Source organism: Temnothorax curvispinosus, unplaced genomic scaffold (assembly GCF_003070985.1).
Source record: "Temnothorax curvispinosus isolate PA1 unplaced genomic scaffold, ASM307098v1 QBEX01003877.1, whole genome shotgun sequence".
NCBI lineage: Eukaryota > Metazoa > Arthropoda > Insecta > Hymenoptera > Formicidae > Temnothorax > Temnothorax curvispinosus.
The window spans coordinates 268,889-291,689 of NW_020213657.1; the positions used below are offsets into that span (position 1 = coordinate 268,889).

The window sequence follows — 22,801 nt, forward strand, 5'->3', positions numbered from 1 at the left end:
TTATGAAAATCATTTAAATAAACAATTCTGAGTGAGTTTTATTGAAAGTATACGTTTAATAAAACATGAAATTACGGATCTCTCGTCCGTAAAATAAAACGCGTCCTTATTTTATAAAAATAAACCGTGCTTTGTTCACACTTTTTTATTCAGAAATACAACAAACTTATTCGACATCAGCATTATTCTTTCTTTTTTGTGATTTATGTCGAGTCTCTCTGTTGCTAGAGGTTTTTTGATAATGTTTCCAAATTATCAAGCGCTCGTTTGCATTCAACAATGCCGTTTCACGAGGGAGATCACCATCCGAATGTTAATATTTCCGTAAAACTTTTTTCTCATTTGAACATTTAGAATAATCTACTCTCAAGGATCGAGGACCGGCAATCGTGCAAACGAGGGCAAACTTAATGGAAATGAGCGAGAAAAAGTACGAGTTTACGTGTACTGCATCGCAAGCGTAGATGAAAGCTATTGTCATTATTATTATTTACATGGGTCTCGAGCAAGGATTTTTTGTGTCAGATTTATCACAGAAAGCGTACGAGAGAATACGCAATCAAATCATTACCATTTTCATTTTATTTTATACAAAACAGTTCAAAACTGTTGGTTTGTTTCACAAAGATATTTCTAGTTAAAAGCAAAATAATAAGAATAATATGCATTTTATTTCAATTAATTAAAAAAATATATCAAGGTACATGAATCTTATTGTTGACATTGTTAAACGTCATATGCAGCAAATTATAATGTACTATCATATTCGTGCGACGATTTATCAACATTTCGTCAAATTAATTTAAAATAGTAACTAAATTCTACTAAGTTGGAGAAATGACTGAGGAATAAAAAGAAGGTCAAGGAAATGAGAAAATCATCTATAGAAACGGAATCCATAAAGGGGTTACGCCTTGAGCTTCTGAACTGTCCGCAACAGGTACGCTATTGTGGCTATGAACAGACGCAATTCCCATTATCGCGGCCATTTCTCTGTCCTTTCCTACTATCTAGCTGTACACTCATGGTTTGCCACGTGTAATTATAAAATTTATTTTTAATAATAAACATCACGGTATTTCTTGGCAAATATCGCAGTTAAGCTAAGCAGCAAAATATGTAATTATAATAAAGTTCTAATTTATACATGCTTAAAATAATTCCATGATAACAATAATTTAAAATTAACATCATTATCGCAAGCACGCAGCAACACGTGTAAATGAGCAGCATGTAGTCTATAATTAAGGAATTTGCACATTTACTCGTAATTAGACCGTGCTTCTTGCAAGTTGTTGAACACCAACGTGAATTTTAATTAACTTTGTCATTTTTTGAGCGTTCATTATATTCCTTTTTGCTTCGTAAACGAATGTGAACGTATAGGTCTCGAGTTTGATAATATTTGTTTTATGCGAACGCGAAATTTTCTTAAAATACGTTTTAGAATTTTTTTGTTAAATTTAATTAAATTACCATATCTAAAGCTTACATACAGATCCGAGTATATTCATAAATTCAAGAAGTAATAGATTCAAGAATTGAAAAATTAAAATTAATTTTGTAACAAAAAATACAATTCTTCCAAATAAGTATCTACAAGAAACAATGTAAATCAAATTTGTGCACTCATGAATGGATCATAACTGATCAAAATCGATCACAACAGATCACAAAATGATCATAACTGATGGTTATTGATAATTGCCATAGCGTGCGAGCGAAACCTCTAACCGGATTACTCTGGGAGCTATCCTGACGCAAACGAGATTCTCCTTAACCAGTTCGTCAGAGCATTAATAGATAATCCCGCTGCGCTCGAGAACTCGATGACGTTGATCAATTAAATGGTACGACGTCGCGTCTATGTCGTATCTCGTTAAAGTCGCGTTTGTGCAAACGCCAGGTTTTCACGTCGGTCAATACGATAGTTCGGAATGACAACCGATTCATTGGTAGAATTGATATTCGATGACTACCGAATTTAAAATCCTGACTGACTCGACCGCGAGACATCGACGTGGTGAGGTTTTAACTTGATTCATCTCAAATACGTCAAGTTTTTGACTCTTTGTCAACTGCGATGATTTCATTCAACGGTACGTTTGACGAATCGTTGATATTGTTTCTACGAGTTCATTGTGAACTAGCACTAGTTTCCTCAAAATTCAAATAGCATTTATTTGAACGGAAAATCAAATCATATTTCTGTACCTTAGAGGTAAAGAATCGTATCTCCATTATATTATGAATTTACAGAAAAGAAAATTTAAAGTTTTAAATAGGGAAATGGTATTCTTTTTCGGTACACGTAGGTATTCTTTACTTTCATAAAATAAAAGTAGCAATTTAATTTGTTGAATTTTTAATAAAGTACTTTAACTGATTCGTTTAATAGTACATGTCAATAACACGCTGTACCTGATCAAAATTAAAGCGCTATGAAAATTTCCAATATGACTTTTTCTAAACATTGTATTTTAGAAATTAGTAATAATGGATAAGACTATTATCATTATACGATTTAAGCCTCTGGAACATCGGAAAAAGTATTAACTCAAATCTTGACAAAACTGGCGATACGATTCGTTATATCTCTAAGGTACAGATTTATAACGTAACATATATGAATATTATTATATTAATTTGTTACTATAACGTAACAAATATGAATATTACTATATTATAAATTATTATAATACTGTAGGTAGATTTTCTATATTATCGTAACGAAAATACTATTTCCAGCAAACATTTTTCATTTCTATAGTTTCTATATTCAATATTTTTCCATATTCAATATATTTCTATATTCGTTCTTGATTACAGCATTGTTACTACCGCCAGAAAGTTAAAACGTCTCTATTCACAATCGTTGAAATGTATCGACAGCACTTGCTGAATGTTCCTTCACGATTCGAGTATACGAAAGGGCGGCAGAATTACGCGCGGCAGCAACAGGATTAATTCGTACACATCAGAACGAAATTACCCGCGCGGCTAGTACGATAATACTTAATTAAGTGGTTCTCCTCGCGCGCGAGTTTCGAATTTCTCATGCCAATACACATAGGGACAATACCATTGCCGGCAATGCGCAAGAATGGCGCACGGTCGACCACGGAAGCTTAGGCGCGTAGAAAGCGAAAATGTTGGCTGGGCACTATGCGCATTGCACGAGAAATGGGCGTAAGGGCTCGTTCGATACAACGCTCGTGTATTTGTCAGCCGTATATCAAACTATGCCTCCGACATCTCGACTCTTTTCCTATACCCTTTCAATCCACACTGTCATCGCATCTCCAGCGAAAATCTTTATACAACGTGGGTACGTCGTCCGGTGACATGATCTTGATATCACATGCCGAAGACGAAAGTGCAGATCGGGAGAAAAAGAAAATATCCCGCAATCGGTGAAATACTAAAATGAAAAATGCATGTCGAAAATTCAAACGTGTATTGGGCCATTTATACATTGATCCTTCCCCTCGTTACATCAAAAGTAAAATTTTTAAAGTATTTGAAACTAATTTTAGACATTTTTAATTTTAACAGCTTAATCTCATTTAAAACTGTTGATAGAGTAAATAATAAATATTAAATAGTTTTGAAGATTTATTTCCAATTGAACACTAATCTATCTGTTACTCTCATTTGATAGTAGATAATAAATATTAAATAATTTTGAAGATTGATTTCCAATTGAACACTAATATATCTGTTACTCTCATTATTTACATAGGGTAAACTCGGGTAAGATGTGGCCATACCGGAAAGATGGCCAACCCATATTCATTCGATGTTTCATGGGGAGCTAGATTGAAAGAACATAAGTTGGCCATCTTTCCTGTATGGCCATCTTACCCTAGTTTATCCTATATTGATATAATAACAATTATATTTTTATTGCAATGTATAACATTTCTGAAACTACAAGATCAAGATAGATAAAATATAAGAATCAGAAAAGTACATGTAAGCCACCAAGAATATTGCTGTTATAAAGCATATCTACCGCATTATAGACGCCCTAAGTAAACGCACAAAGCAATAACACACGTTCAAGCACAGCACGCAGCACGCATTCACGATACACAACACACAAATCACCCATGACATCATTTAATTAAAGTACGCACACGAGATCAGGCCGAAACGAATAAAAATACGTGGATGCTAGTTTATTGAGTTTAGTGAGAAAGCTAGTGATAAGATGAAACAAGTCTCCGGGTGCGAAAAGAAGATAGAGTAGATTTTATAGAAGAAGGCAGTTGTGTGTAATACTCGACTGCAATGTAGAAAAAAACAACACGAAATTTCGTAGTGTGATGCAAGTATATATAAAGGATAAAGATGGAATCCTGATCACGTTTTTTAAAAATGTTGTGCATTAAACACGTCTTTCAAAATCATTTTAATATTAATTAAATCATTTTCATATCTAAATCTCTAAATTTTAAATTATTCATAATAAGAAAAGGTAATAGATATATCATGTAAATAATATTTTCAAATTAGAGCAATACTTAAACACATTACCTATTACATTTTACCTATTATTAATCCATTAACAAAATAAATATGTTTTTGTACATTCCAACTGCAGTCTATAAAATTCATATAAAAAAGTCTTAAATAGCAAACGCTGTAAACGTGGGAAATAAGCGAAATGCTGTTGCAATGTCACGTATAAAAATGCGAAAAACCAACTTGGCAATTTTTTATCATCGCTATGCAGCCAGAATTAATTAAGAATGTTATATGCTATTATATCGGTAAATCTCTCCGTTTTTATCGCTTCCTCCTTCCTGCGCCCTTCCCCCTGCCTACTATTGTTATATAACTTTCCCTTATTAAAATATCATAGAGGATTATATTGCATTATTTGCACAAATAGCGCGAAACTTACAATCTGTCTTATATTTTCTCGGCATAAACGCGATCGATCCATCATTCGGCTGAGAACAGTTACGACTGTGCGATATTTTCTACAATTCCGCGACTACATTAATTTGTGTGTCAATTCCAACAAACTCGATTTCCGCCGGATATGACAAACTAACTCGCAAACATACTTGAAATAAATTTCAAATTTATGCTTATATGGTATTTGTATGGATATCGCAATTAGAGTTAAAATTATGCCCCTTTGACTTTTGGGGTATCTGTTAATCTTCCTGCTTTCCTAACAAATTGGTACCCTTTCCAGAAAAGGTCAATTCGTATAATCAATTCCATAAATTACTTTGATTGTGTTAAGCCAGTCCGATACAGATATATGTATCTAAATCCATATGATGTACAAGATCAAATAAAAGTAAAACGAGATTTATTTTTGCCCGTTTTCCCTCCAAGTAATTTTCAAAGTTTTTGCGGACACGTCGCACAAGTTCTCATCCACTTAGAGATCGCAGAATTTACGGTTACCGGTAATATTAGAAGGTTGTCTGTCGAGTCCGCGTGGTTAATCGTGATGCGAGGGTTTATACAGATGTTACGAAATCCTTGGAGCCAATAGCTCGAAATTGGCTTGGTCATGTCGGATTGTATTTCAGTTGTAATGCGCTTAATTCCTGAATTTACCGAAACATGGCATTGAAATAGCTCTGTCAGCATGAATTAGAGAGGGATTTGCGTATAACTAAAGATTGTAGATTTTAGATTTACTTTACTAAAATCTTTCTCTTACTCTTGAAAGATGATGTAAGAAAATAATTCATTTAACTTTATACGATATTTAAAATAGTTTATAATTGATATAAAAACGTCATAAAAAGAAATTCTGAATCCGCCTTCGTCTGTGATATTGCAGAGACTAAAATAAAAGGTTACCATGTTACCAACCATCATTATTTTATTAAAACTGATATTGTTCTCTAAATTATTTTTGATTGTAAAAATAGAAATTTCAACGATCGGATAACAATTCGCAAAGCTAAATTACGCACTCGCATGCGCATTAGATTCGCTAACAACGTGACTGAGTTATCCCAACAATCGACGCAATTGCCGCTCGCGTTTACAACGAGCGTGGGCGTTAATTATTTTCCTAGACTCGATGTTGCAGCTTCGGCCGCACTCGCGAGTACATACATAAATTCTACTGTGGGGAAAGGGGGAAAGCTGCGAGCGAGTTACGCCGCTGCGAAACGTAAACTGCATTTCTCTTCGAAACGGCACTGGCGTAGCGACACGTGTACGAGCCCGGTATGTTCTCGGCCCGATGACGCAAATCCTACCCACGGAGATGAGAGATAGCCGCGGAAATTGCGGCGCTGTAACTGCTTTTCACCGATGTGCATATTTCGTTCTTAACCAACGTTTCTTTGTTGCAGCGCGTGGATTTGGCATGAGGGTGGTAGGCGGCAAGACGGGGTCGGACGGGCGCACCTTCGCGTGTATCGTGTGGACCGTGCCGGGTGGCCCCGCCGAGAAAGCTGGATTGCAACAAGGCGACAAGGTACGTTAATGTGTATTACATCCAACGTAACATTTCCTGGAGATTATATAACAAGAGCATCTTTCACGTATAAATCTAAACTAATCCTGAAAGTTGCCTATCGTGTCTATCCTTAATTTTCTTTCCATTTCGGAGAAATTTTACAGAAATGTTAGTTGTATATTTTATCTAATTTATTTTTGGAACGCTAAATATTTTGGAGTCACGCATCCTATTTATTTCAAGTGTCAATAGTCATATTTATAATAAGAACTTGACGTCAATTTATTTAATAAAAAATATCTAACAAGAGATTTAAATTAATATCCAGTAATTTTTATATCTTATTGTTAAATTAGTTACTTACATAAAAATTTACAATTCTATTTTTATCATTTTTATAAAGAAAATTGAACCTTACTTTGAATAATGTTATTGATACCTGTTATTGATACTTTAATCGGTCGGATATTCGTATAGCGGAGATTACAGTATTAACTTTGCTGTTTCGTTCAGAATCATCGTGAGCCGTTTTTAAAATACAATAACTCTGCCCATATCGCCTCTAACTCTTTGTAAATTTTATCAGCTCATGCAAGGTAACGCTATTAAACAATATAACGTAACGTGAATGCCCGAGAAAATACTACATGGAATATAGTACGGAAATATTTTCCCACGAGATGTTTATCGTTACCCATCGGATATTGTAAACGATAAATACGTGTAAATATCGACATCCCTCGATGCATCCATTTTAATTAAATTTAAAGTTGAAGTACTGACAGAGAGCCAAGTGAAGAATCGTTCTGCTCACTTGCGTAAATTCGTACTAACATTCAAATTGATCAATTTTCCTTAATAAACTGCACATCCCGGCATATTATGCGCTAATTTGTAGTCAGTTTTATTATTACTGAACATAATATATACTAATAACGTATTCTATGTCTATAAGTGCTTCAATTATATATATTAATATATCATATCCACCGACCAAGCAATGCAAAATTCAAGGCAAAACGTTCTTGGACAATAAATAAGTTAAACACCACGATACCCAAATGCCATTCAAACGTCAGACCGTGCAAAAAGGCGGGAAGTGTCCTTTGGACGCTCTATCTGCCCCTCGAGTGTCATCGCGCACAAAGGGTCGGCATAGATAGACATAGGTATATACGCCGGATGATTGATCGATCGCGGAGCAACGAAAAGACGCTCTCTCGCTCCTGTTTACCATCATTACATTTTCATAAAGATTCCCTGACGACGATCATTTATCGTCGATGGGCTTCTCTCTTGCGCTCAGCAACAACGTCTAATAAGGAACGTGCAGATGTCACGGAATGGCCTCGCATTTCTCGTCACCGCATTTCCCCTCGGAAAACGGAAAAAGACATTGCTCGCGTTCATCCTGCTTTCCTTTTATCGGCGGATGAATATTGAATCGGAATCAAGAAAGCCGTGCGACCCTACACCGCGAAAACGCGAAAACGAAAAACGTGAACGGTCGAGACAAGTGTGACGTGCTTGTTACTCGAGCTAGAACGAAAATCCGCGATACGGCGCCTTCGTGTGTTCCGCGAATTCAGTAATGCTTTGTTTAATCCGCTTACATCCCGTCGCTTGTAAAATCGGAACGAACAAACTCTCTCGGCGAGATCCATTCGAAATGACGACCAATTCGCTACTGTCGAGCTCTGGAATAGACAGGCGTAATGCTAGAATCATACATAATTTCCGCGATTATGCCCCGTCTATTTCTACTGTTATATCTCGACCATGTGGTAATCAAGTTTCTTCATTTCAAAATGACAATTGTCATGTGCTCAAAAGTGATTTTGTCAATATTCCGTGCTTATCCGAACATTTGATTACTGCCGTTACTATTACGAATACGTTACAGTTCGGTATCAATTATTAATCTGCGTAACAACGAGAAAACGCCTATTATACTATATAAAACGAGAACTGCGTCTATTATAGTAGTGTAAATAGTTAATACAAAATTTGATTTATCTTACATCGTTATTTTCATAAAAAAGAAAAGTACTTATTATTAAAATCGTGGGTTTAAACCGCTCACGTCATTTTGCGTGCAAGTATAGATAATATCATATACAGAACAAAGACGTGATTTATGAAAGCAATTTCCTGTAATAATTGTCGAAAACAGAATCGCGATATGAACCTCGCAAAAAAAACTCAACCTTCTCTCGCATGTGCGATATAACCAGCTCGATCTAGATTTGCACCTGAGTACAACATATTTGTCGTCACGAGTTCAAACCCATATTTAGCAGCACTTCTCTTTTTGCGACAAGAGTTTACGATAAAAAATGGATAAGTTGCCGATTTGACGATAAAACAATTACTCAATTTATTAAAACGAAGGGAAAAAAGTTCCACACTCTCAAAAAAGATTTCTAGATACAATATTATTAAGATCGAAATAGGGCCAATCATATTTAGTATTGAAAGAAGAATATTTTAATCTTAAATAAAGGAATTCTTAAATTAGACTTTTAGAAAAAAGAATATTTTAATCTTAAATAGAGGAATTCTTAAATCTAGAATAAAATAATCTTGATGCTATCCCTCTAATTTTCTCAGAATTATTCTAGATTTAAAAATTCCTCTATTTAAGATTAAAATATTCTTCTTTCAATTCTAAATATGATTGGCCCTATTTCAATCCTAATAGTATTGTATCTAGAAATCTTTTTTGAGAGTTGCAGCCCGAAAGCGGGAAATCTTTTTCTTATTCACCTTGCAAGAGTTTTGTCAAACAATCCCGGTCCTAAGAAATAAAATCTCGTAGAATTTAAGAAGGATGGGCATCTGTCGCAGAGAAAGAAAGAGACACACATATATCTATAGAGCGTCATGGTTTAAAGTTATCTTTTCCCCACGATCTCATTAAATCCCAAAGATAATTAAACTTCTTCCTGCCAGGCGAAACCTCTCGAAGATCAATCGCCGAGATTGCATTTCGATACGACCAAATTCCAGGCAAGTTTTTATCGCCAGCAGGATTATATACTTCAACTGCCACCCTCTAAATTTCTTCAAGAGTCTCGACAATACTTGTGACAAGTGTCCCGATTTTATAGGCAAAAAGATGATAAGAAGATCGTTATACGAACAAGTTTTGCAATTTACGTGTATAATGTTTTTTAATCAAATCCTGATTCGATAAACTTTTATAAAATGTAACAGCTTAAAACTTTCAAATGTTTTTTTTTTTTTTATTATTTTTAGATTGAATGAATGAATGAACTTTATTTGCATTTTATGCTTACACATATGCAAAGGGGTGAAGCAAAAAAAACTTTGCCTTACAATAACCATAACAGTACCAGTAGAATTACTTAATTATTTTTAGATTACTGCGATTTATCTTTATAATTTGAATTTCTCTTTAGGAAATTTTAAAACGTATTTTACATAGCGGTTTCAGTTTTTAAAATGTTTATTGTAGATAAGTTTTAAACATAATATACAATATATACGAACTGTATAAAATCTTATAAGTAATTTGTTATCAAAATCATTGAACTTGGTCTATATAATGCATTTAATGTAAACATAAATGCATATATTGTTTTATCTTATGTATATATGTTTAAATAGATAAAAGTATTTCATGCTGTCTTTTCATGCTATCTATTACTTTAGTTAGACACATTAAATAATGGCTAGCAAAAAAGAGAAGAAAAACAAAGAGAAATGGAGATAAAAAAAGCGTTCTTCTCGCCAGAGGTGCGAAGTAATTAGAAACCCCGCGAGAACAAAGTTCCTACTAAATCGGACCTGGAAACAGGAACGAGAGCGTAATTAAATATTGATCTTTCATTTTGTATCGCACCGGACAAAAAAAATCGTAAACGCGGGTTTTACGTTTCACACGTTTCAAATTTAAAACGAATGTTGATCTTTCATCAATTGTGTTGCAATAAAAGGATCGAATAGAAGTTAAAGAATCCGTCATAAAGTTTGATGAAACGAAAATAGAATTCAGATTAAACTATTATCGACGAATTGAGAATCTCATCTCATATCGGATAATGTTTGTATATTATTTTTTCGAGATAAAAAGTAACGTGAAAATTGAGATTCAAAATGTTTCTTCTCGCAATCCGTATCTCATATCTTATACATTATATATCGACGAAGATTCGCATACGTAATCTTTAGACTGTTCTTATATAGTTGCGCCGTGTTGCCGACGTGATGTATCTATCGGTGCAGTGAATTACAACGGTGCATCGCGTACCTAACACATATACATTCGCCGTTAATGGACAATCTCCCACGCGGTAATTAATAACAATAAAGTTTGACATCGAGTCGATCGAACAGCAAGTCCAACCCCCAGCATCTCGTGTTCTGACAACGTTTGCTCCTGACGTCATATGAACGTCGTAATCGCGCCGGCTTACGTTGGAAATGAAATTTAATGTCAACGAGAACATAGTACGCTGTTAATCAGCGACGTGATTCGATAAATCGTAATAGAAGAAACTTTCAGTGCCAATTCCATTCATTCATTCATAATGGCGCAAGTCCTAGTCGGACCTGGGCCTTCCCCAAAGTCCGGCCAATACTTTTTTAAATTTCGCGTGTCTCCAATCTCTCGCATTTTGTCCAATTCTGTTTCAGTAAGAGAAATATTTTTGAAATACGTCAAATGTACATATAGATATCGATAAATGAACAAAATTTGCGCTGAACAAAATGAACACTTTTGTACAGCATGCTGTATAAAAACGTAAATTAAAAAATCAAATTTAACAATAGCTTGAATTAAATTAGAAACGAGAATTGAACGTTTATCTTGGAAGATTGAGATTGGGAAAGAGATTTCAATATTAATAGAATTAAAATAATTTACAATGCTATTATATGAAATAAAATAACGTAATATTATTTTCACATCATGCGCCATCTTGATTTAATATTTCATTAATCATAACTTGATTATGAACTGACCAGTTTGTTAATTTTTTGAAAAAATATATTACTTTTATTTTAATTCAATTTCAATTTTATGATAATAAAAAGTAAGTCTAAAATATCAATTTTACCGTATTAGGTGAGTCAAACTCAACATAAGATAAATTTGCCGATATACTGAAAATGTTTTCATAACTACATTCATATATTTTGTGATAAAAATTTAAAAATTCTGTTGTAAAAAATTAAATAAATTTCACAATAAATTTAATTTTTATAATAAATAAAATCTAACGAAATAAATAAAGCGTTTTATATCCACTCTCTTCTACGTTTTTCAATTTGTTACTTATTGAATATTTATTGAACAAATACTTATAATACGATGTTTGTAACATCTACGCGATGCCAATGAATCAATAATTATACATAAATATGAATGAAAATATAAAGTAATTTAACAATAGATAGAAACGCGGTCAGCTCACCACAAAGAAAAAATATGAAAATTAAAAATTGTTTACAGCGCATATGCAACGTCTCTACTGCAAGTTAATATAGTAAATGAATATAAAATAAAATATTGTGAATGAATATTCCACTGTACATAAATAAATACTTTCGAAAATTTTTAACGTTATTATTTCAATAGAAAAGCATCTCCTACTTTAATTTGCTAATCAAATATCTTACTAACTTTTCAATCAATTAAACAATTAAAAAACTACCAAAAAGTCATAATTTTCAAATAAATAACAAAATTTAAGACTTAAGAATATTTTGTTTTATCCGGCGTATTTCTCTGCGAAATCTCGCCGTTGAATTGTGCCAAATTGCATTTACAGCGTATATATTGTGGCCTTTTAATTGTAGTGTTTCGCCGTAAAAACGTATACCATAATTTCTGCAATTTTATTTTTTGCCAACGCGTTGAAAAAAATTTTCACGTCCCGCGTATATCTATTCACGTATATCTGTCGCTAGTCGTGATATTTCCTTTATCACGCGAATATTCTATACGGGCGGACCTACATTAATCTCACGTTTCACGCTTTATCTCTACATCGCGCGTCGTTCAAACACGGTTTTCTCGCGTCATTATAAAGCGAAAAATGTATGACGAAACATGACGCTCTCCCCTCTTTGTCGCAAAGCGTCGCGAGAGGCAGATTTGCTATTGCTCGAATACGGCCTTTGTATTTCCACTCTTGCAAACGAATGGCGTGTTGTAAATTTTCGGAACGACACGAAAGTAAGGAGAGGTCTTTTTCGAGGACTGAACAGTCGCAACGAGAGGCGCACGCGAGTCACTTATTTTAAATAATGCTTTCAAATGGGGTGATATACGGAATTCTTGTGCATCGTAAATAAACGAGTAAAGTAATGTGATAAAACTGATTTAAAAAGAAGGAAAGAAGAAGCTAATTTCAACGTAGAGCATCTTCCATTTATTACAGCTGTTTATGTATGCTTATATTAAAAAAAAAAGGTTAAAGATAGTTCTATGCCAATCACTAACCTTGATCTGATTTGTTCTAGCAATTATATTTTATTAAAACCTATATATATAAGAATAGAAAGAGAGAAAGATAAAGACAGAGAAAATGACAGATAATAAAACTTCTATCTGGTATAATAATCTCAATTTCAATGGAGAATAAATTAATATCTGCGCAGACGAAGTAAGAAAATAATAGCAAATTCATATAACTTTATTATTATTATCAAAATTAATTAGAAAGGATTAACTTATATCGAGGTGATTTTGCAATATAGAAGCACAAAACAGATTCGAAATCGATTATTTTGTAATTCCTGTAATAAATGTCGCCGTTTCCGCATCCCGTGTATACCGCAACTTCGGTAACCCGCATTTCACATCTCGCATATATCGTACCAGATTGTAGTTTTAACTGTTGATTTTAACTCCGATATATTATAGCTTTCAATTGTATTATACCAATAGATTGGTATTTGAAACACATGGCATTTTTTAGTTAACTTCGCGGCATTGTGTCCGCCGCCCATGTTCTATGAGTATTTTTCGGCGTGTCTCACGAACGACTGGATTTTTTTTCTGACTGAAAGATGCAATATATATCGTACAATGAACAAGGATCATGGAAATGACGAACTGGCTGCTGATCGCTTTCAAACGCGTCATTTCCTGTATATCCAGTTACCGCATCCGCAATCTTCCCTTTATACAATAAGAGTTCAAGGTAATGAGGAAAAAAAGTCCACATGGATACACAATGTGACGTGAACGCTCGAAAGCTCGTTCTGAACCACCGAGATAGAAAATTGTGCGCGTGTGTAATAATGCGGAATACGTGTGCGTAAGATAACATGATTGCGAATTGAACCGAGCCTGATTATCAAAACGTGAAGAATAATTCTTAAAAAAAAACGAGGAGAGGTATTTTAGCCGAGGAGATAGAAAATTCGAAGAGATTTTAGCTTACTTAACCCCTTGACTGCCGATGATGCAAATTCTCGTCGTTTTGGACTTTGCGTTCATTACCGCGAAAATGCATTTTCTCGTCATGAAATATTTTGCTATATTAGAGCTGCTATATAATTTTGAAGCAAAGGGTAACTACGGATTTTTAAATGTGCTGAACACGATTTTTAAGTCCAATTTGCAAAATGTTGCCTCAGAAAAAAGATGTGGCTATCAGAAAAATAAAAATTTCCGAATATTCTCATCACAAGATATTTTATTATATTAAAGTTTTACAATAAATTAATGACTGAAACAAGTAAACTTTTATAACAAAAGTTGTCATAAAAGTTTATGACAAAAATTTTTTTAATTTAACTTGAAACAGCACCATTAAAAATCCCTCTATATAAACTTTCATTAATTTTCGAGAATCTTTTGTTTTGGACATTTTAGGATCTGCACTCGAGGGAAATGGTGTGGCGCAAGGGAATTATATAACTGTACATTAACTGAAATCATGTACATGAAATACGAAATAGTATTAATCGTGTACATAGCGATCGTGACGCAGATAGATGTGCGCTGTTCTAATGAGCCGGAGATCTGAGTTCAAATCCGACCAAGAAGTCGGTTTTTATTCGATCGCCACCTTTCGGAAGGTATAATGGCAACCCACCGAGAGTATACGGGCAAACGTATCTTGCCACGAGCACTCCTTTATATATTTGCCGTTCGAAATCATTAAGGGGATGCTGGAGTCACGGGCGAACTCGATCAGCGTCGATAAAGAAGTGCTCACCGATTCTTACATATACATACAGAGCGCAGGCAAACTCGACCAGCGTCGATAAAGAAGTGCTCACCGATTCTTACACATACATACAGAGCGCAGAGTTTTTGGCTGATATCGGGGAGACGCGTAACATCTTATTTATGAAATTTTCTAACATACTTTTCTCTTATACTAAAGCTCGCAGCTCATTTCTGCAAGCACAGGATTCTTCTTTATTGTATTTCCGTGACGGCTGCAAGGTTTTTGTATACGTACACAGTCTAAAACTTTTATCTGCAGCAAATGTTGTCATGAGTCGACCGCAGAATCAAAAATAAAAATGTAATTTTCTAATTTTTTTTCGTTTTTCATACGCAATTGGTGCCTGCCGTCTTCGTTATCGTCCATACTTTAATTCTGGACAAAAAATTTTTAATTCGGTGAAATCAATCAAAAGATTTGTGTGTCTGAAAATTTCGTGGTAAAACAGACCTGTCTCCAGCATCCCCTTAAGTCCCATGCATACATGAAGTAAGAGTAAGGAAAGGTATCTACCTAGATTAAAAGTGGTCACGAAAAATGTTTCGTATGCTGCATGGGGCCAGGTTTGCCGAATTGAATAACGTGGATCATTTCGTCGCCATCTTGAATCTTCGTATGTGTCACGTTCGTGTTACGTTTAGTTGGGTATTAGTTACACTGAGAAAAAAAAATCGTTGATTCAAAGAAATATTATTTGATTTAACTAAATGCAGCGGTCACGGGCTGTCAAGCTAACATTTGTTAATTCAAAAAATATTATATTGAAATAAATTCAGAATTTCTTAATATTACTCACGTATATTTGATTTAAATATATTAATATTTGCATTAAACAAATCACTACAACTAAACGAGTTTAGTCAAATTAACGACATTTTTTTCTCAGTGTAGTAGCCCAGTAAAATGACTCGAAATTTGTCGATTTGGAGGAAATAATACTGACTGGGCTGAAACTTTGTAAACAAGCTTGTTTTAGGATACTATTTAACATATTAAAAGTCCCCACGTGTAGACGCTACGTTGCGGGCAGGGGAGGGTCCAAAAGGTCCAAAAAATTAGTTTTTCGCAAATAACTCGGAAAATATCAACTTTACGGATATTTATGTAGATATCAAAATTGTAGCTTACAAAATTCTACACAATTTCATTTTTTATTCAAGTCTGTACAACCAAATAAAGCAGAGATAGAATTTTTTTAAACACCAGTAGTTTTGCGACGCAACGAAAACGCGTACGTGCTTCGCGCATTTTTTGTTAATATCTCGAAAATGGACTTTCAAATCAAAAAATGTTTTAAATAAAAGTTGTAGAGAATCTAATTACGAACCATTTTGTGTTTTATTCATTTTTGTACAGTGAAAAATTGAGGAAATATGAATATTTAAATAATTTATAATCGCCATAGAAGAGATACGATGGAAATTAGTTGTTAGTCTTCTTCTTCTTCTTCTTTATTTGCGCACTATTTGAATAGTCTTCATCCGATTCGGAATCGCTCATTTCGTCAGATACGAACATATTTAGGCAGCCGTTCTGTTTGCAATTAGCACAGAGGTCAGAACATCTTAACCCTGCCTTTTTGCAGCCACATGACTCGGTGCAATTTGATTTGCATTTACATGCTATTAATTTAAGAAAAAAAAAATTAAAAAGTTAATAAATTAATAAAAAAATTAAAAATAAATAATAAATAATAAATAAATAATAATAATAATATTAATAATAATAATAATAAATAATAAATTAATTTTTTTACATAAAAAATATCTGTCACACTTCAAATTCGTTTTTTCTTATTCAGAAATTCTTTTTCTAGCATTCTTTAAGTCCTTAAAGTCCTTCTGTACCACTTAAAAATTACTAAATTTGCGGCGACGAAATTAAGTATTCTTATTTAATTAATAATTATTTCATATTTTTTTCTCATTTGCACTATTTTTAGCTTTAATTTGCGTGTTTGATCATTAAGCTTCGTCAATTTGTTCGTAAGTTATGATTTTTTAAATAAAACGAGTCGTAATGTGTTTGCCACGCCACGCGCCGCATATTGACTTCGGACTCTTCTCAATCTTTAATACCTATGTACAGTACTATCGGTCCTAAAAATATCGGCTTAGTACCAAACAATTCAGAAAGACCCCAAGAATAACTTCTGACACTTCAATACAGGTACAGAAAAATGTTAAGGACACGTTTTTTCATCATTTCAGGCGACTCATAGTGATGATCTGCTACATACGTAAACTTACCTGTCTTTTGAAACGCCAGTTTCTTATCACAATGCATTCAAAATTACATGTCATAAACTCCATTTTATAGGAAATTTTGTCAGCTTTAATTTCGGTCTCTTGAAGTTTTTTCGTAAAGTTAATAGAAACGGAGATATTTACAAAAAAAGGAATGATAATGCAATTTTTCCACAATTTATCAAAAATACAGCAATATTCATAAACTTTTTTTTTAAATAAAACATACTTTGCGAAAGACTTATACTACTCCAGCACGTTCATATATATATGAAGTAATGAAAACAAGGTAAAATAAATTTTTGAAAAATTATTATCCATATATTTTTGGACTAAAATGTTAATTTAACAGAAATTGATTTTTTTTCTTCAATATTTAAACGCCTGTAATTCATCAACATTTCAATGAAAAAAGGTCTACAACGTCTCATTTTAAAGATAATTAAAATATCTTCAAGAAAAATACATAACATTACTGCCTCCAACCAATTAGAAAAAGTTATTTTCCAAAATGCACTAAAAAATGACATTTTTTCATGTTTTTTGCTCTTAACTTCAAGCTATCTTTACCAAAATGGATTCATGCATACATCAACATGTTCAAAATTTTATTCTCTTTAACTTTCATTATATATACTATATGTGTACAACCTATACTTTCAGAGTTAATACTGATTTTTACATGCAAAACATCCACTATCAACATAAAATAAAATTGTCTTTTAATTAATAACTCGGCGAATTTGGACCGTACAAAAATGAATAAAAAACGAAATTGTTCGTAATTAGATTCTCTACTATTTTTATTTAAAACATTTTTCGATTCAAGAGTCCATTTTCGAGATATTAGCGAAAAATGCGCGACGCGCGTACGCGTTTTCGTTGCGTTGCAAAACTACCGATGTTTAAAAAAATTCTATCTCTGCTCCATTTGGTCGTACAGACTTGAATAAAAAATGAAATTGTGCGGAATTTTGTAAGCTACAATTTTAATATCTACATAAATTTCCGTAAAGTTGATATTTTCCGAGTTATTTGCGAGAAACTAATTTTTTGGACTTTTTGGACTCTCCCCTGCCCGCAACGTAGCGTCTACACGTGGGGACTTTTAATATGTTAAATAGTACCCTAAAACAAGCCTGTTTACAAAGTTTCAGCCCAGTCAGTATTATTTCCTCCAAATTTTGTCATTTTACTGGACTATAGTGTGTAAAGTATCGGTGATAAATAATTTTGATTGTATTAATACGAGTAGATACCTGCAATGTATTGACGCGGATACCCGTATTAACGATAGAGTACCCGAATTATCTGGGCACCTGTGAAACCGTTCCAGATCCTTTCAACTCATTTTAAAATGTATTATTAAAACTATTTATCACCAACATTACACACTTACTAATCCTAGCCCAACTGAACGTAACACGAACGTGACACATACGAAGATTCAAGATGGCGACGAAATGGTTCAAGTTATTCCATTCGGTAAACCTGGTCACATATAGAATATTTTTCGTGACCATTTTTTCCGCTCTACACTATAGGAGATATCTCTCTTTACTCTTACTTCATAGTTCCATATATCTGACACACAGATATATACAAATAAGGATAACAACGAAAGAAATTAATTATACCATGGTGTGTTCTTTTCTTCGATCTAATTTCGAAAAAAATCATCAATTCAAGAAAGACACACCATTGTTATAATTAATTCTTTTTTTTTATGAATATGACATGTTCCAATACGCATTAACTTTCCATACATTAATTTGTACTTTGCCCGTACGTCTTCACTTTCCGGATGAGTGTCTACATAGTTCTGTTATGTTTAAGGTGTAATATAAATGTTATTCTTTAAAAATTTTTCGGATCGGAATCGGTGTTAAATTGTGGATCCTATATACATATATCTAACGCACAGATATATGCAGAAGGGTCATAATGTTCGAAATCGAGCGAAACAACTAATTAAGAAGAAGGTTAATTATGCAACTAATATAAAATTCGAAAATATTTTAAGAATACTAGAAATGTATGATAAATAGACAAAAAGATACTGTAGAGTCCAATAAACGAAAAATACATTAAAGAGATAGATTTTCCATTCAAATGTAAGCAAAGTGTATATATGGACATAGAAAAATGCTTTGAAATCTTCTCGAAGTAAGGAGCAAAAAAGGCTCACTTTTATAGAACCAAAAACTGATCAAGTGAAAAATTCTGCATTACTATACCGCCAGCGTGAAATCATTTCTTTATCTATATTTTTCTTCCTCTTTCTCCTTCTCTCTCTCTCTCCTACAAATCTCCCTTTATCGCATCTGGAAATATGCAAAGGCAGAAAGATTCGCATACAAAAGCTACTCGACAATATTTGGAAAGTTGGAAACACCTTTCCACCTGCTTGGATAAATATTTTCATTTCAATGCAAAGTTTCTCTCGTTGCGGGCATTTCTTGATCCGAAAAGGAAAACTTTGCTTCACTCAAGCATACACATATACATAGATTCAAGCATCGCATAATTATTATATCATTGTTATCATTATTGCGTTTGCGTTTCATCAAATATCATAAAATTCAAAATTACACATTTCTCCTCAGATTCTTTGCGCTTTGCGTTCTAACTTCTCCTGAAAATTCTTCTCGTTAAATTGCAAATATTTCGCGAAAATCTGCTAGTAAATGAACGCGGATGGAAAGTTTATTTTCCGAGTTATGAGCTTTCGAATATGAGTCGTGCTGCTGTCTATATCGCAACGACGATAAATGTTACGTCCGCGAAGGAAAATTGTGCATCAGTCTGTTGTACCGAGGCGAACTTGTCATGAGGATGCATGGGCGATATTCTCGCGACATGAGCATGTAATAGAATTGTACATGGGCCAACTCATATTCGAGATACACATTTCTATGTATTATGAAACGAGGACGTGAGTAATTGACTATTTCGTCGCGTGATATACGTTTGATATCTTTTAGCATTTTAAGTGTCAATGAAACAGTTATCTCAGACATTATAATTCGTTAATGCGATAAATTGATTTCCAAAGACTTCCATTCGCAATTCCATTTTTCGCTCTTACGCTTTCCCATTCAAGAGAAAGCCGCGGTGTATCGATCGCGCTTCCTTCTTCCTCGACATAGAGTGATTTGCATTCGATTCCACTCGCGGTTTAATTGAAAGCCGTCGGGTGCCGTAATTAACGCGCGCGGTATAATGTTTCTCAAAGGACCTCGGGTCTTATATACAGGCATTATTGTACAACAGAAAGCAGCGACAAATACATTTTCAAATTTCACGTACAACATGTAATAATTGAAACAAATATGCGACAAACAATTCGTAAATTTTACGATTTAATATTGAGAATAATTTTCGACACTCGTTTGCGAATGTTTTGTTGCGAGTGCTTTTAATATTTCATTAAGGGTATTCAAATAAGTTAAAGTTTAACGGTTTGACAGGTTATGTCGGGTTAAAGTCGAGTAAAAAGTTAATTAATTAACTTTGGGCGCGCTACTCTTTAAGGTTATGTAAAATACATAAGTGTCTCATTAACCTATCACATTAATCTTTGGGTTAAAAGTGTAAAAATTAACTTTTTACCCGACTTTAACCCGACATAACCTGTCAAACCGTTAAACTCTAACTTATTTGAATACCCCTATTATAAAAAAAAACGGGGAATATAAATTTCACTCTTCTTCTACCGTGAGTTTTCCACATCGTTCCGAAATAATTGCAGTATTCTAATCAGATGTTTAATTCAATTTTCACTAATTAGCATGCAACACCTAATTGAAATGTAATTACACTTGCGCACATCACGCAACGAAAAGTACGACGTGCGAATATGGAAAGTGTTATACATTGCTAAATAAGATTGCGAATCAAATCTGTACCCGTGAAAATTTACTCAAAATTGGAGGACCTAATTTATTAAGTTTGCTGATTACGCTTGACGAAGCACGCACGTTCCCGTTAGCCAAGCCATGTATAACCGCTGTATTTCAATTTTCACGCTTCTTCATCTTACGCGACAACAAATAGCATCCAACACGGGCCCTTAATCTTCTTAATGTCTTCTCGGCCAAGTGGCCTTAAGGATTAACACGGCGATTTCCCCCAAAAGTTTGTACAGCTTACCGTCTGGCGGCGATCTCGCCGTCTTCGTTACGGCAATCCGCTCAAGTAATTAAAATAATTAAAGTGCTTAAAGCGCCGGAAGGACCGGATGCTTTACGACCGATTGCATTTCGGTCCTGTTGCCTCGGCGAGACGCGTTTCAACATTAATTTCACGACCGAGGCTGACGGTCTCGAACCGTCAGGAATCCGAGCCATTCTACTCTCCTCTTTCATATCTGAGATGAGACATTCTGCACTGCAGTTATACAAAAAAAAATTACGATTTTGAAATATTTCACGAAAAATCGTTAAGTTTTTTTACGAGCAACTACTTAGAGCGTTAAAAGTAATCATCACACACAATTGGCAAAAAATAAAAATATATAATAATTGTAAAATAATATAAAAAAGTAAATAATATAATATAATTTTAATCTTTAGCTTATTATTATTATTTTTCAAAATTCATGATAAAAAGTATTCATGTAATAAGTATTCACATAATCAAAATTTCAACTTATTAATTATTCGAATAAAAGAAACTACATTTCGATTTTTACAAGATATCTTTTGTAAGAAATATTTTTAAAATAATATACTAACAACATAATAAATGTGTGTGATAGCCTCTCTATTATAATTTATATGAAATAAAAACAGTCATCTAGATTCAATTACAATTAAATAACTTTAGGAGTAAACGCGCGTTCACTTAAAAGAGCAATAAAAATATTTTCCACATGTTCGCATCGATATTTTACAATATTTTACATCATCAAATAATATACATTGATACGAAATGGCTATTTATAGGTGCTAGAATGGTCCGGCATGTCTCTGATCGATCGGAGTTTCGAGGAGGTGCAGCAGATAATCGAACGGACCGACGACATGGCGGAATTGGTGGTGGAGCATACGACCGATATGTAAGTCAATGCATACAGTAATATTACCGTGAATAGACACAATTGTGAATAGACCTAACCGTAAATCGATTCTCTGTATTCGCTTCGTGTTTCTCGGGCGAACCGATTTCTATGGCACTCTCGCAAAACAGCACTGGAGAGATGCTTGACGATCCGCAATCCGGAAAAACACCTACAAATTTGGGCCTGCTGATGGGTAAGTTATACCAGCAGATAAAACGCGAGTGATCGCGAGTATTACTTATGTTCAAATATAGTTTCCCCTAACTGAAATTTATAGGAATGATCTCCGATTACATCATTAATATCAATTTCATATAAACTCGCAAGTATTTCTCAATATACAAGAAACCACATTTTATTGAAGATCGATATAAAAGTTAAAATTAAATTTTCGTTGCGTATAAAATTTCATTACATAGTTTTCCCGTAAAATCGGCTATCGCTCAACGATTTTCATGCCCCAAATACGAGTTCTATGAAAAGAATTTTATACATACAAGAACAAAGTATATATTACATATTCTCTACCGATTTGCAACATGATAGGAAAATGGTCGTGGTAATAAAATATAAAATTGACTACATTTAACTAATCCGAGGTCATTAGTGAAAAATTAGTTATTTCGAAAGCGGGTCGTCATAGAAAAAAAGAAAACATCTGAAAGGTGGCAGTCGCGTGTAGGCTCTTGCCCGTATACATCGTTCTAGAAATAAATGCATCCAAAGTAATACGAATGGTGTCTTTTTATACGACAGATAAAAAAGTTCCGTGATATTCTAGGACAAGAATGGCCTCTGACCGTTGACATGATTTCGTTTTGACCTCGAAAATGTATCC

The 22,801-nt window shown here is 33.7% G+C and overlaps 1 protein-coding gene across 7 annotated transcripts in view; it reads left to right on the forward strand.

Moving 5' to 3' along the window:
- Positions 1-22,801, forward strand: part of LOC112452957 (regulating synaptic membrane exocytosis protein 2-like) — a 164,585-nt gene that overhangs the window by 110,816 nt on the left and 30,968 nt on the right. For all 7 annotated transcript variants that reach the window (XM_025013438.1, XM_025013436.1, XM_025013437.1 and 4 more), the window contains exons 12-14: positions 6,336-6,460; positions 21,848-21,960; positions 22,092-22,156. In XM_025013438.1, coding sequence (XP_024869206.1) covers positions 6,336-6,460; positions 21,848-21,960; positions 22,092-22,156 — 303 coding nt within the window. The remainder of the gene's footprint in view (positions 1-6,335; positions 6,461-21,847; positions 21,961-22,091; positions 22,157-22,801) is intronic.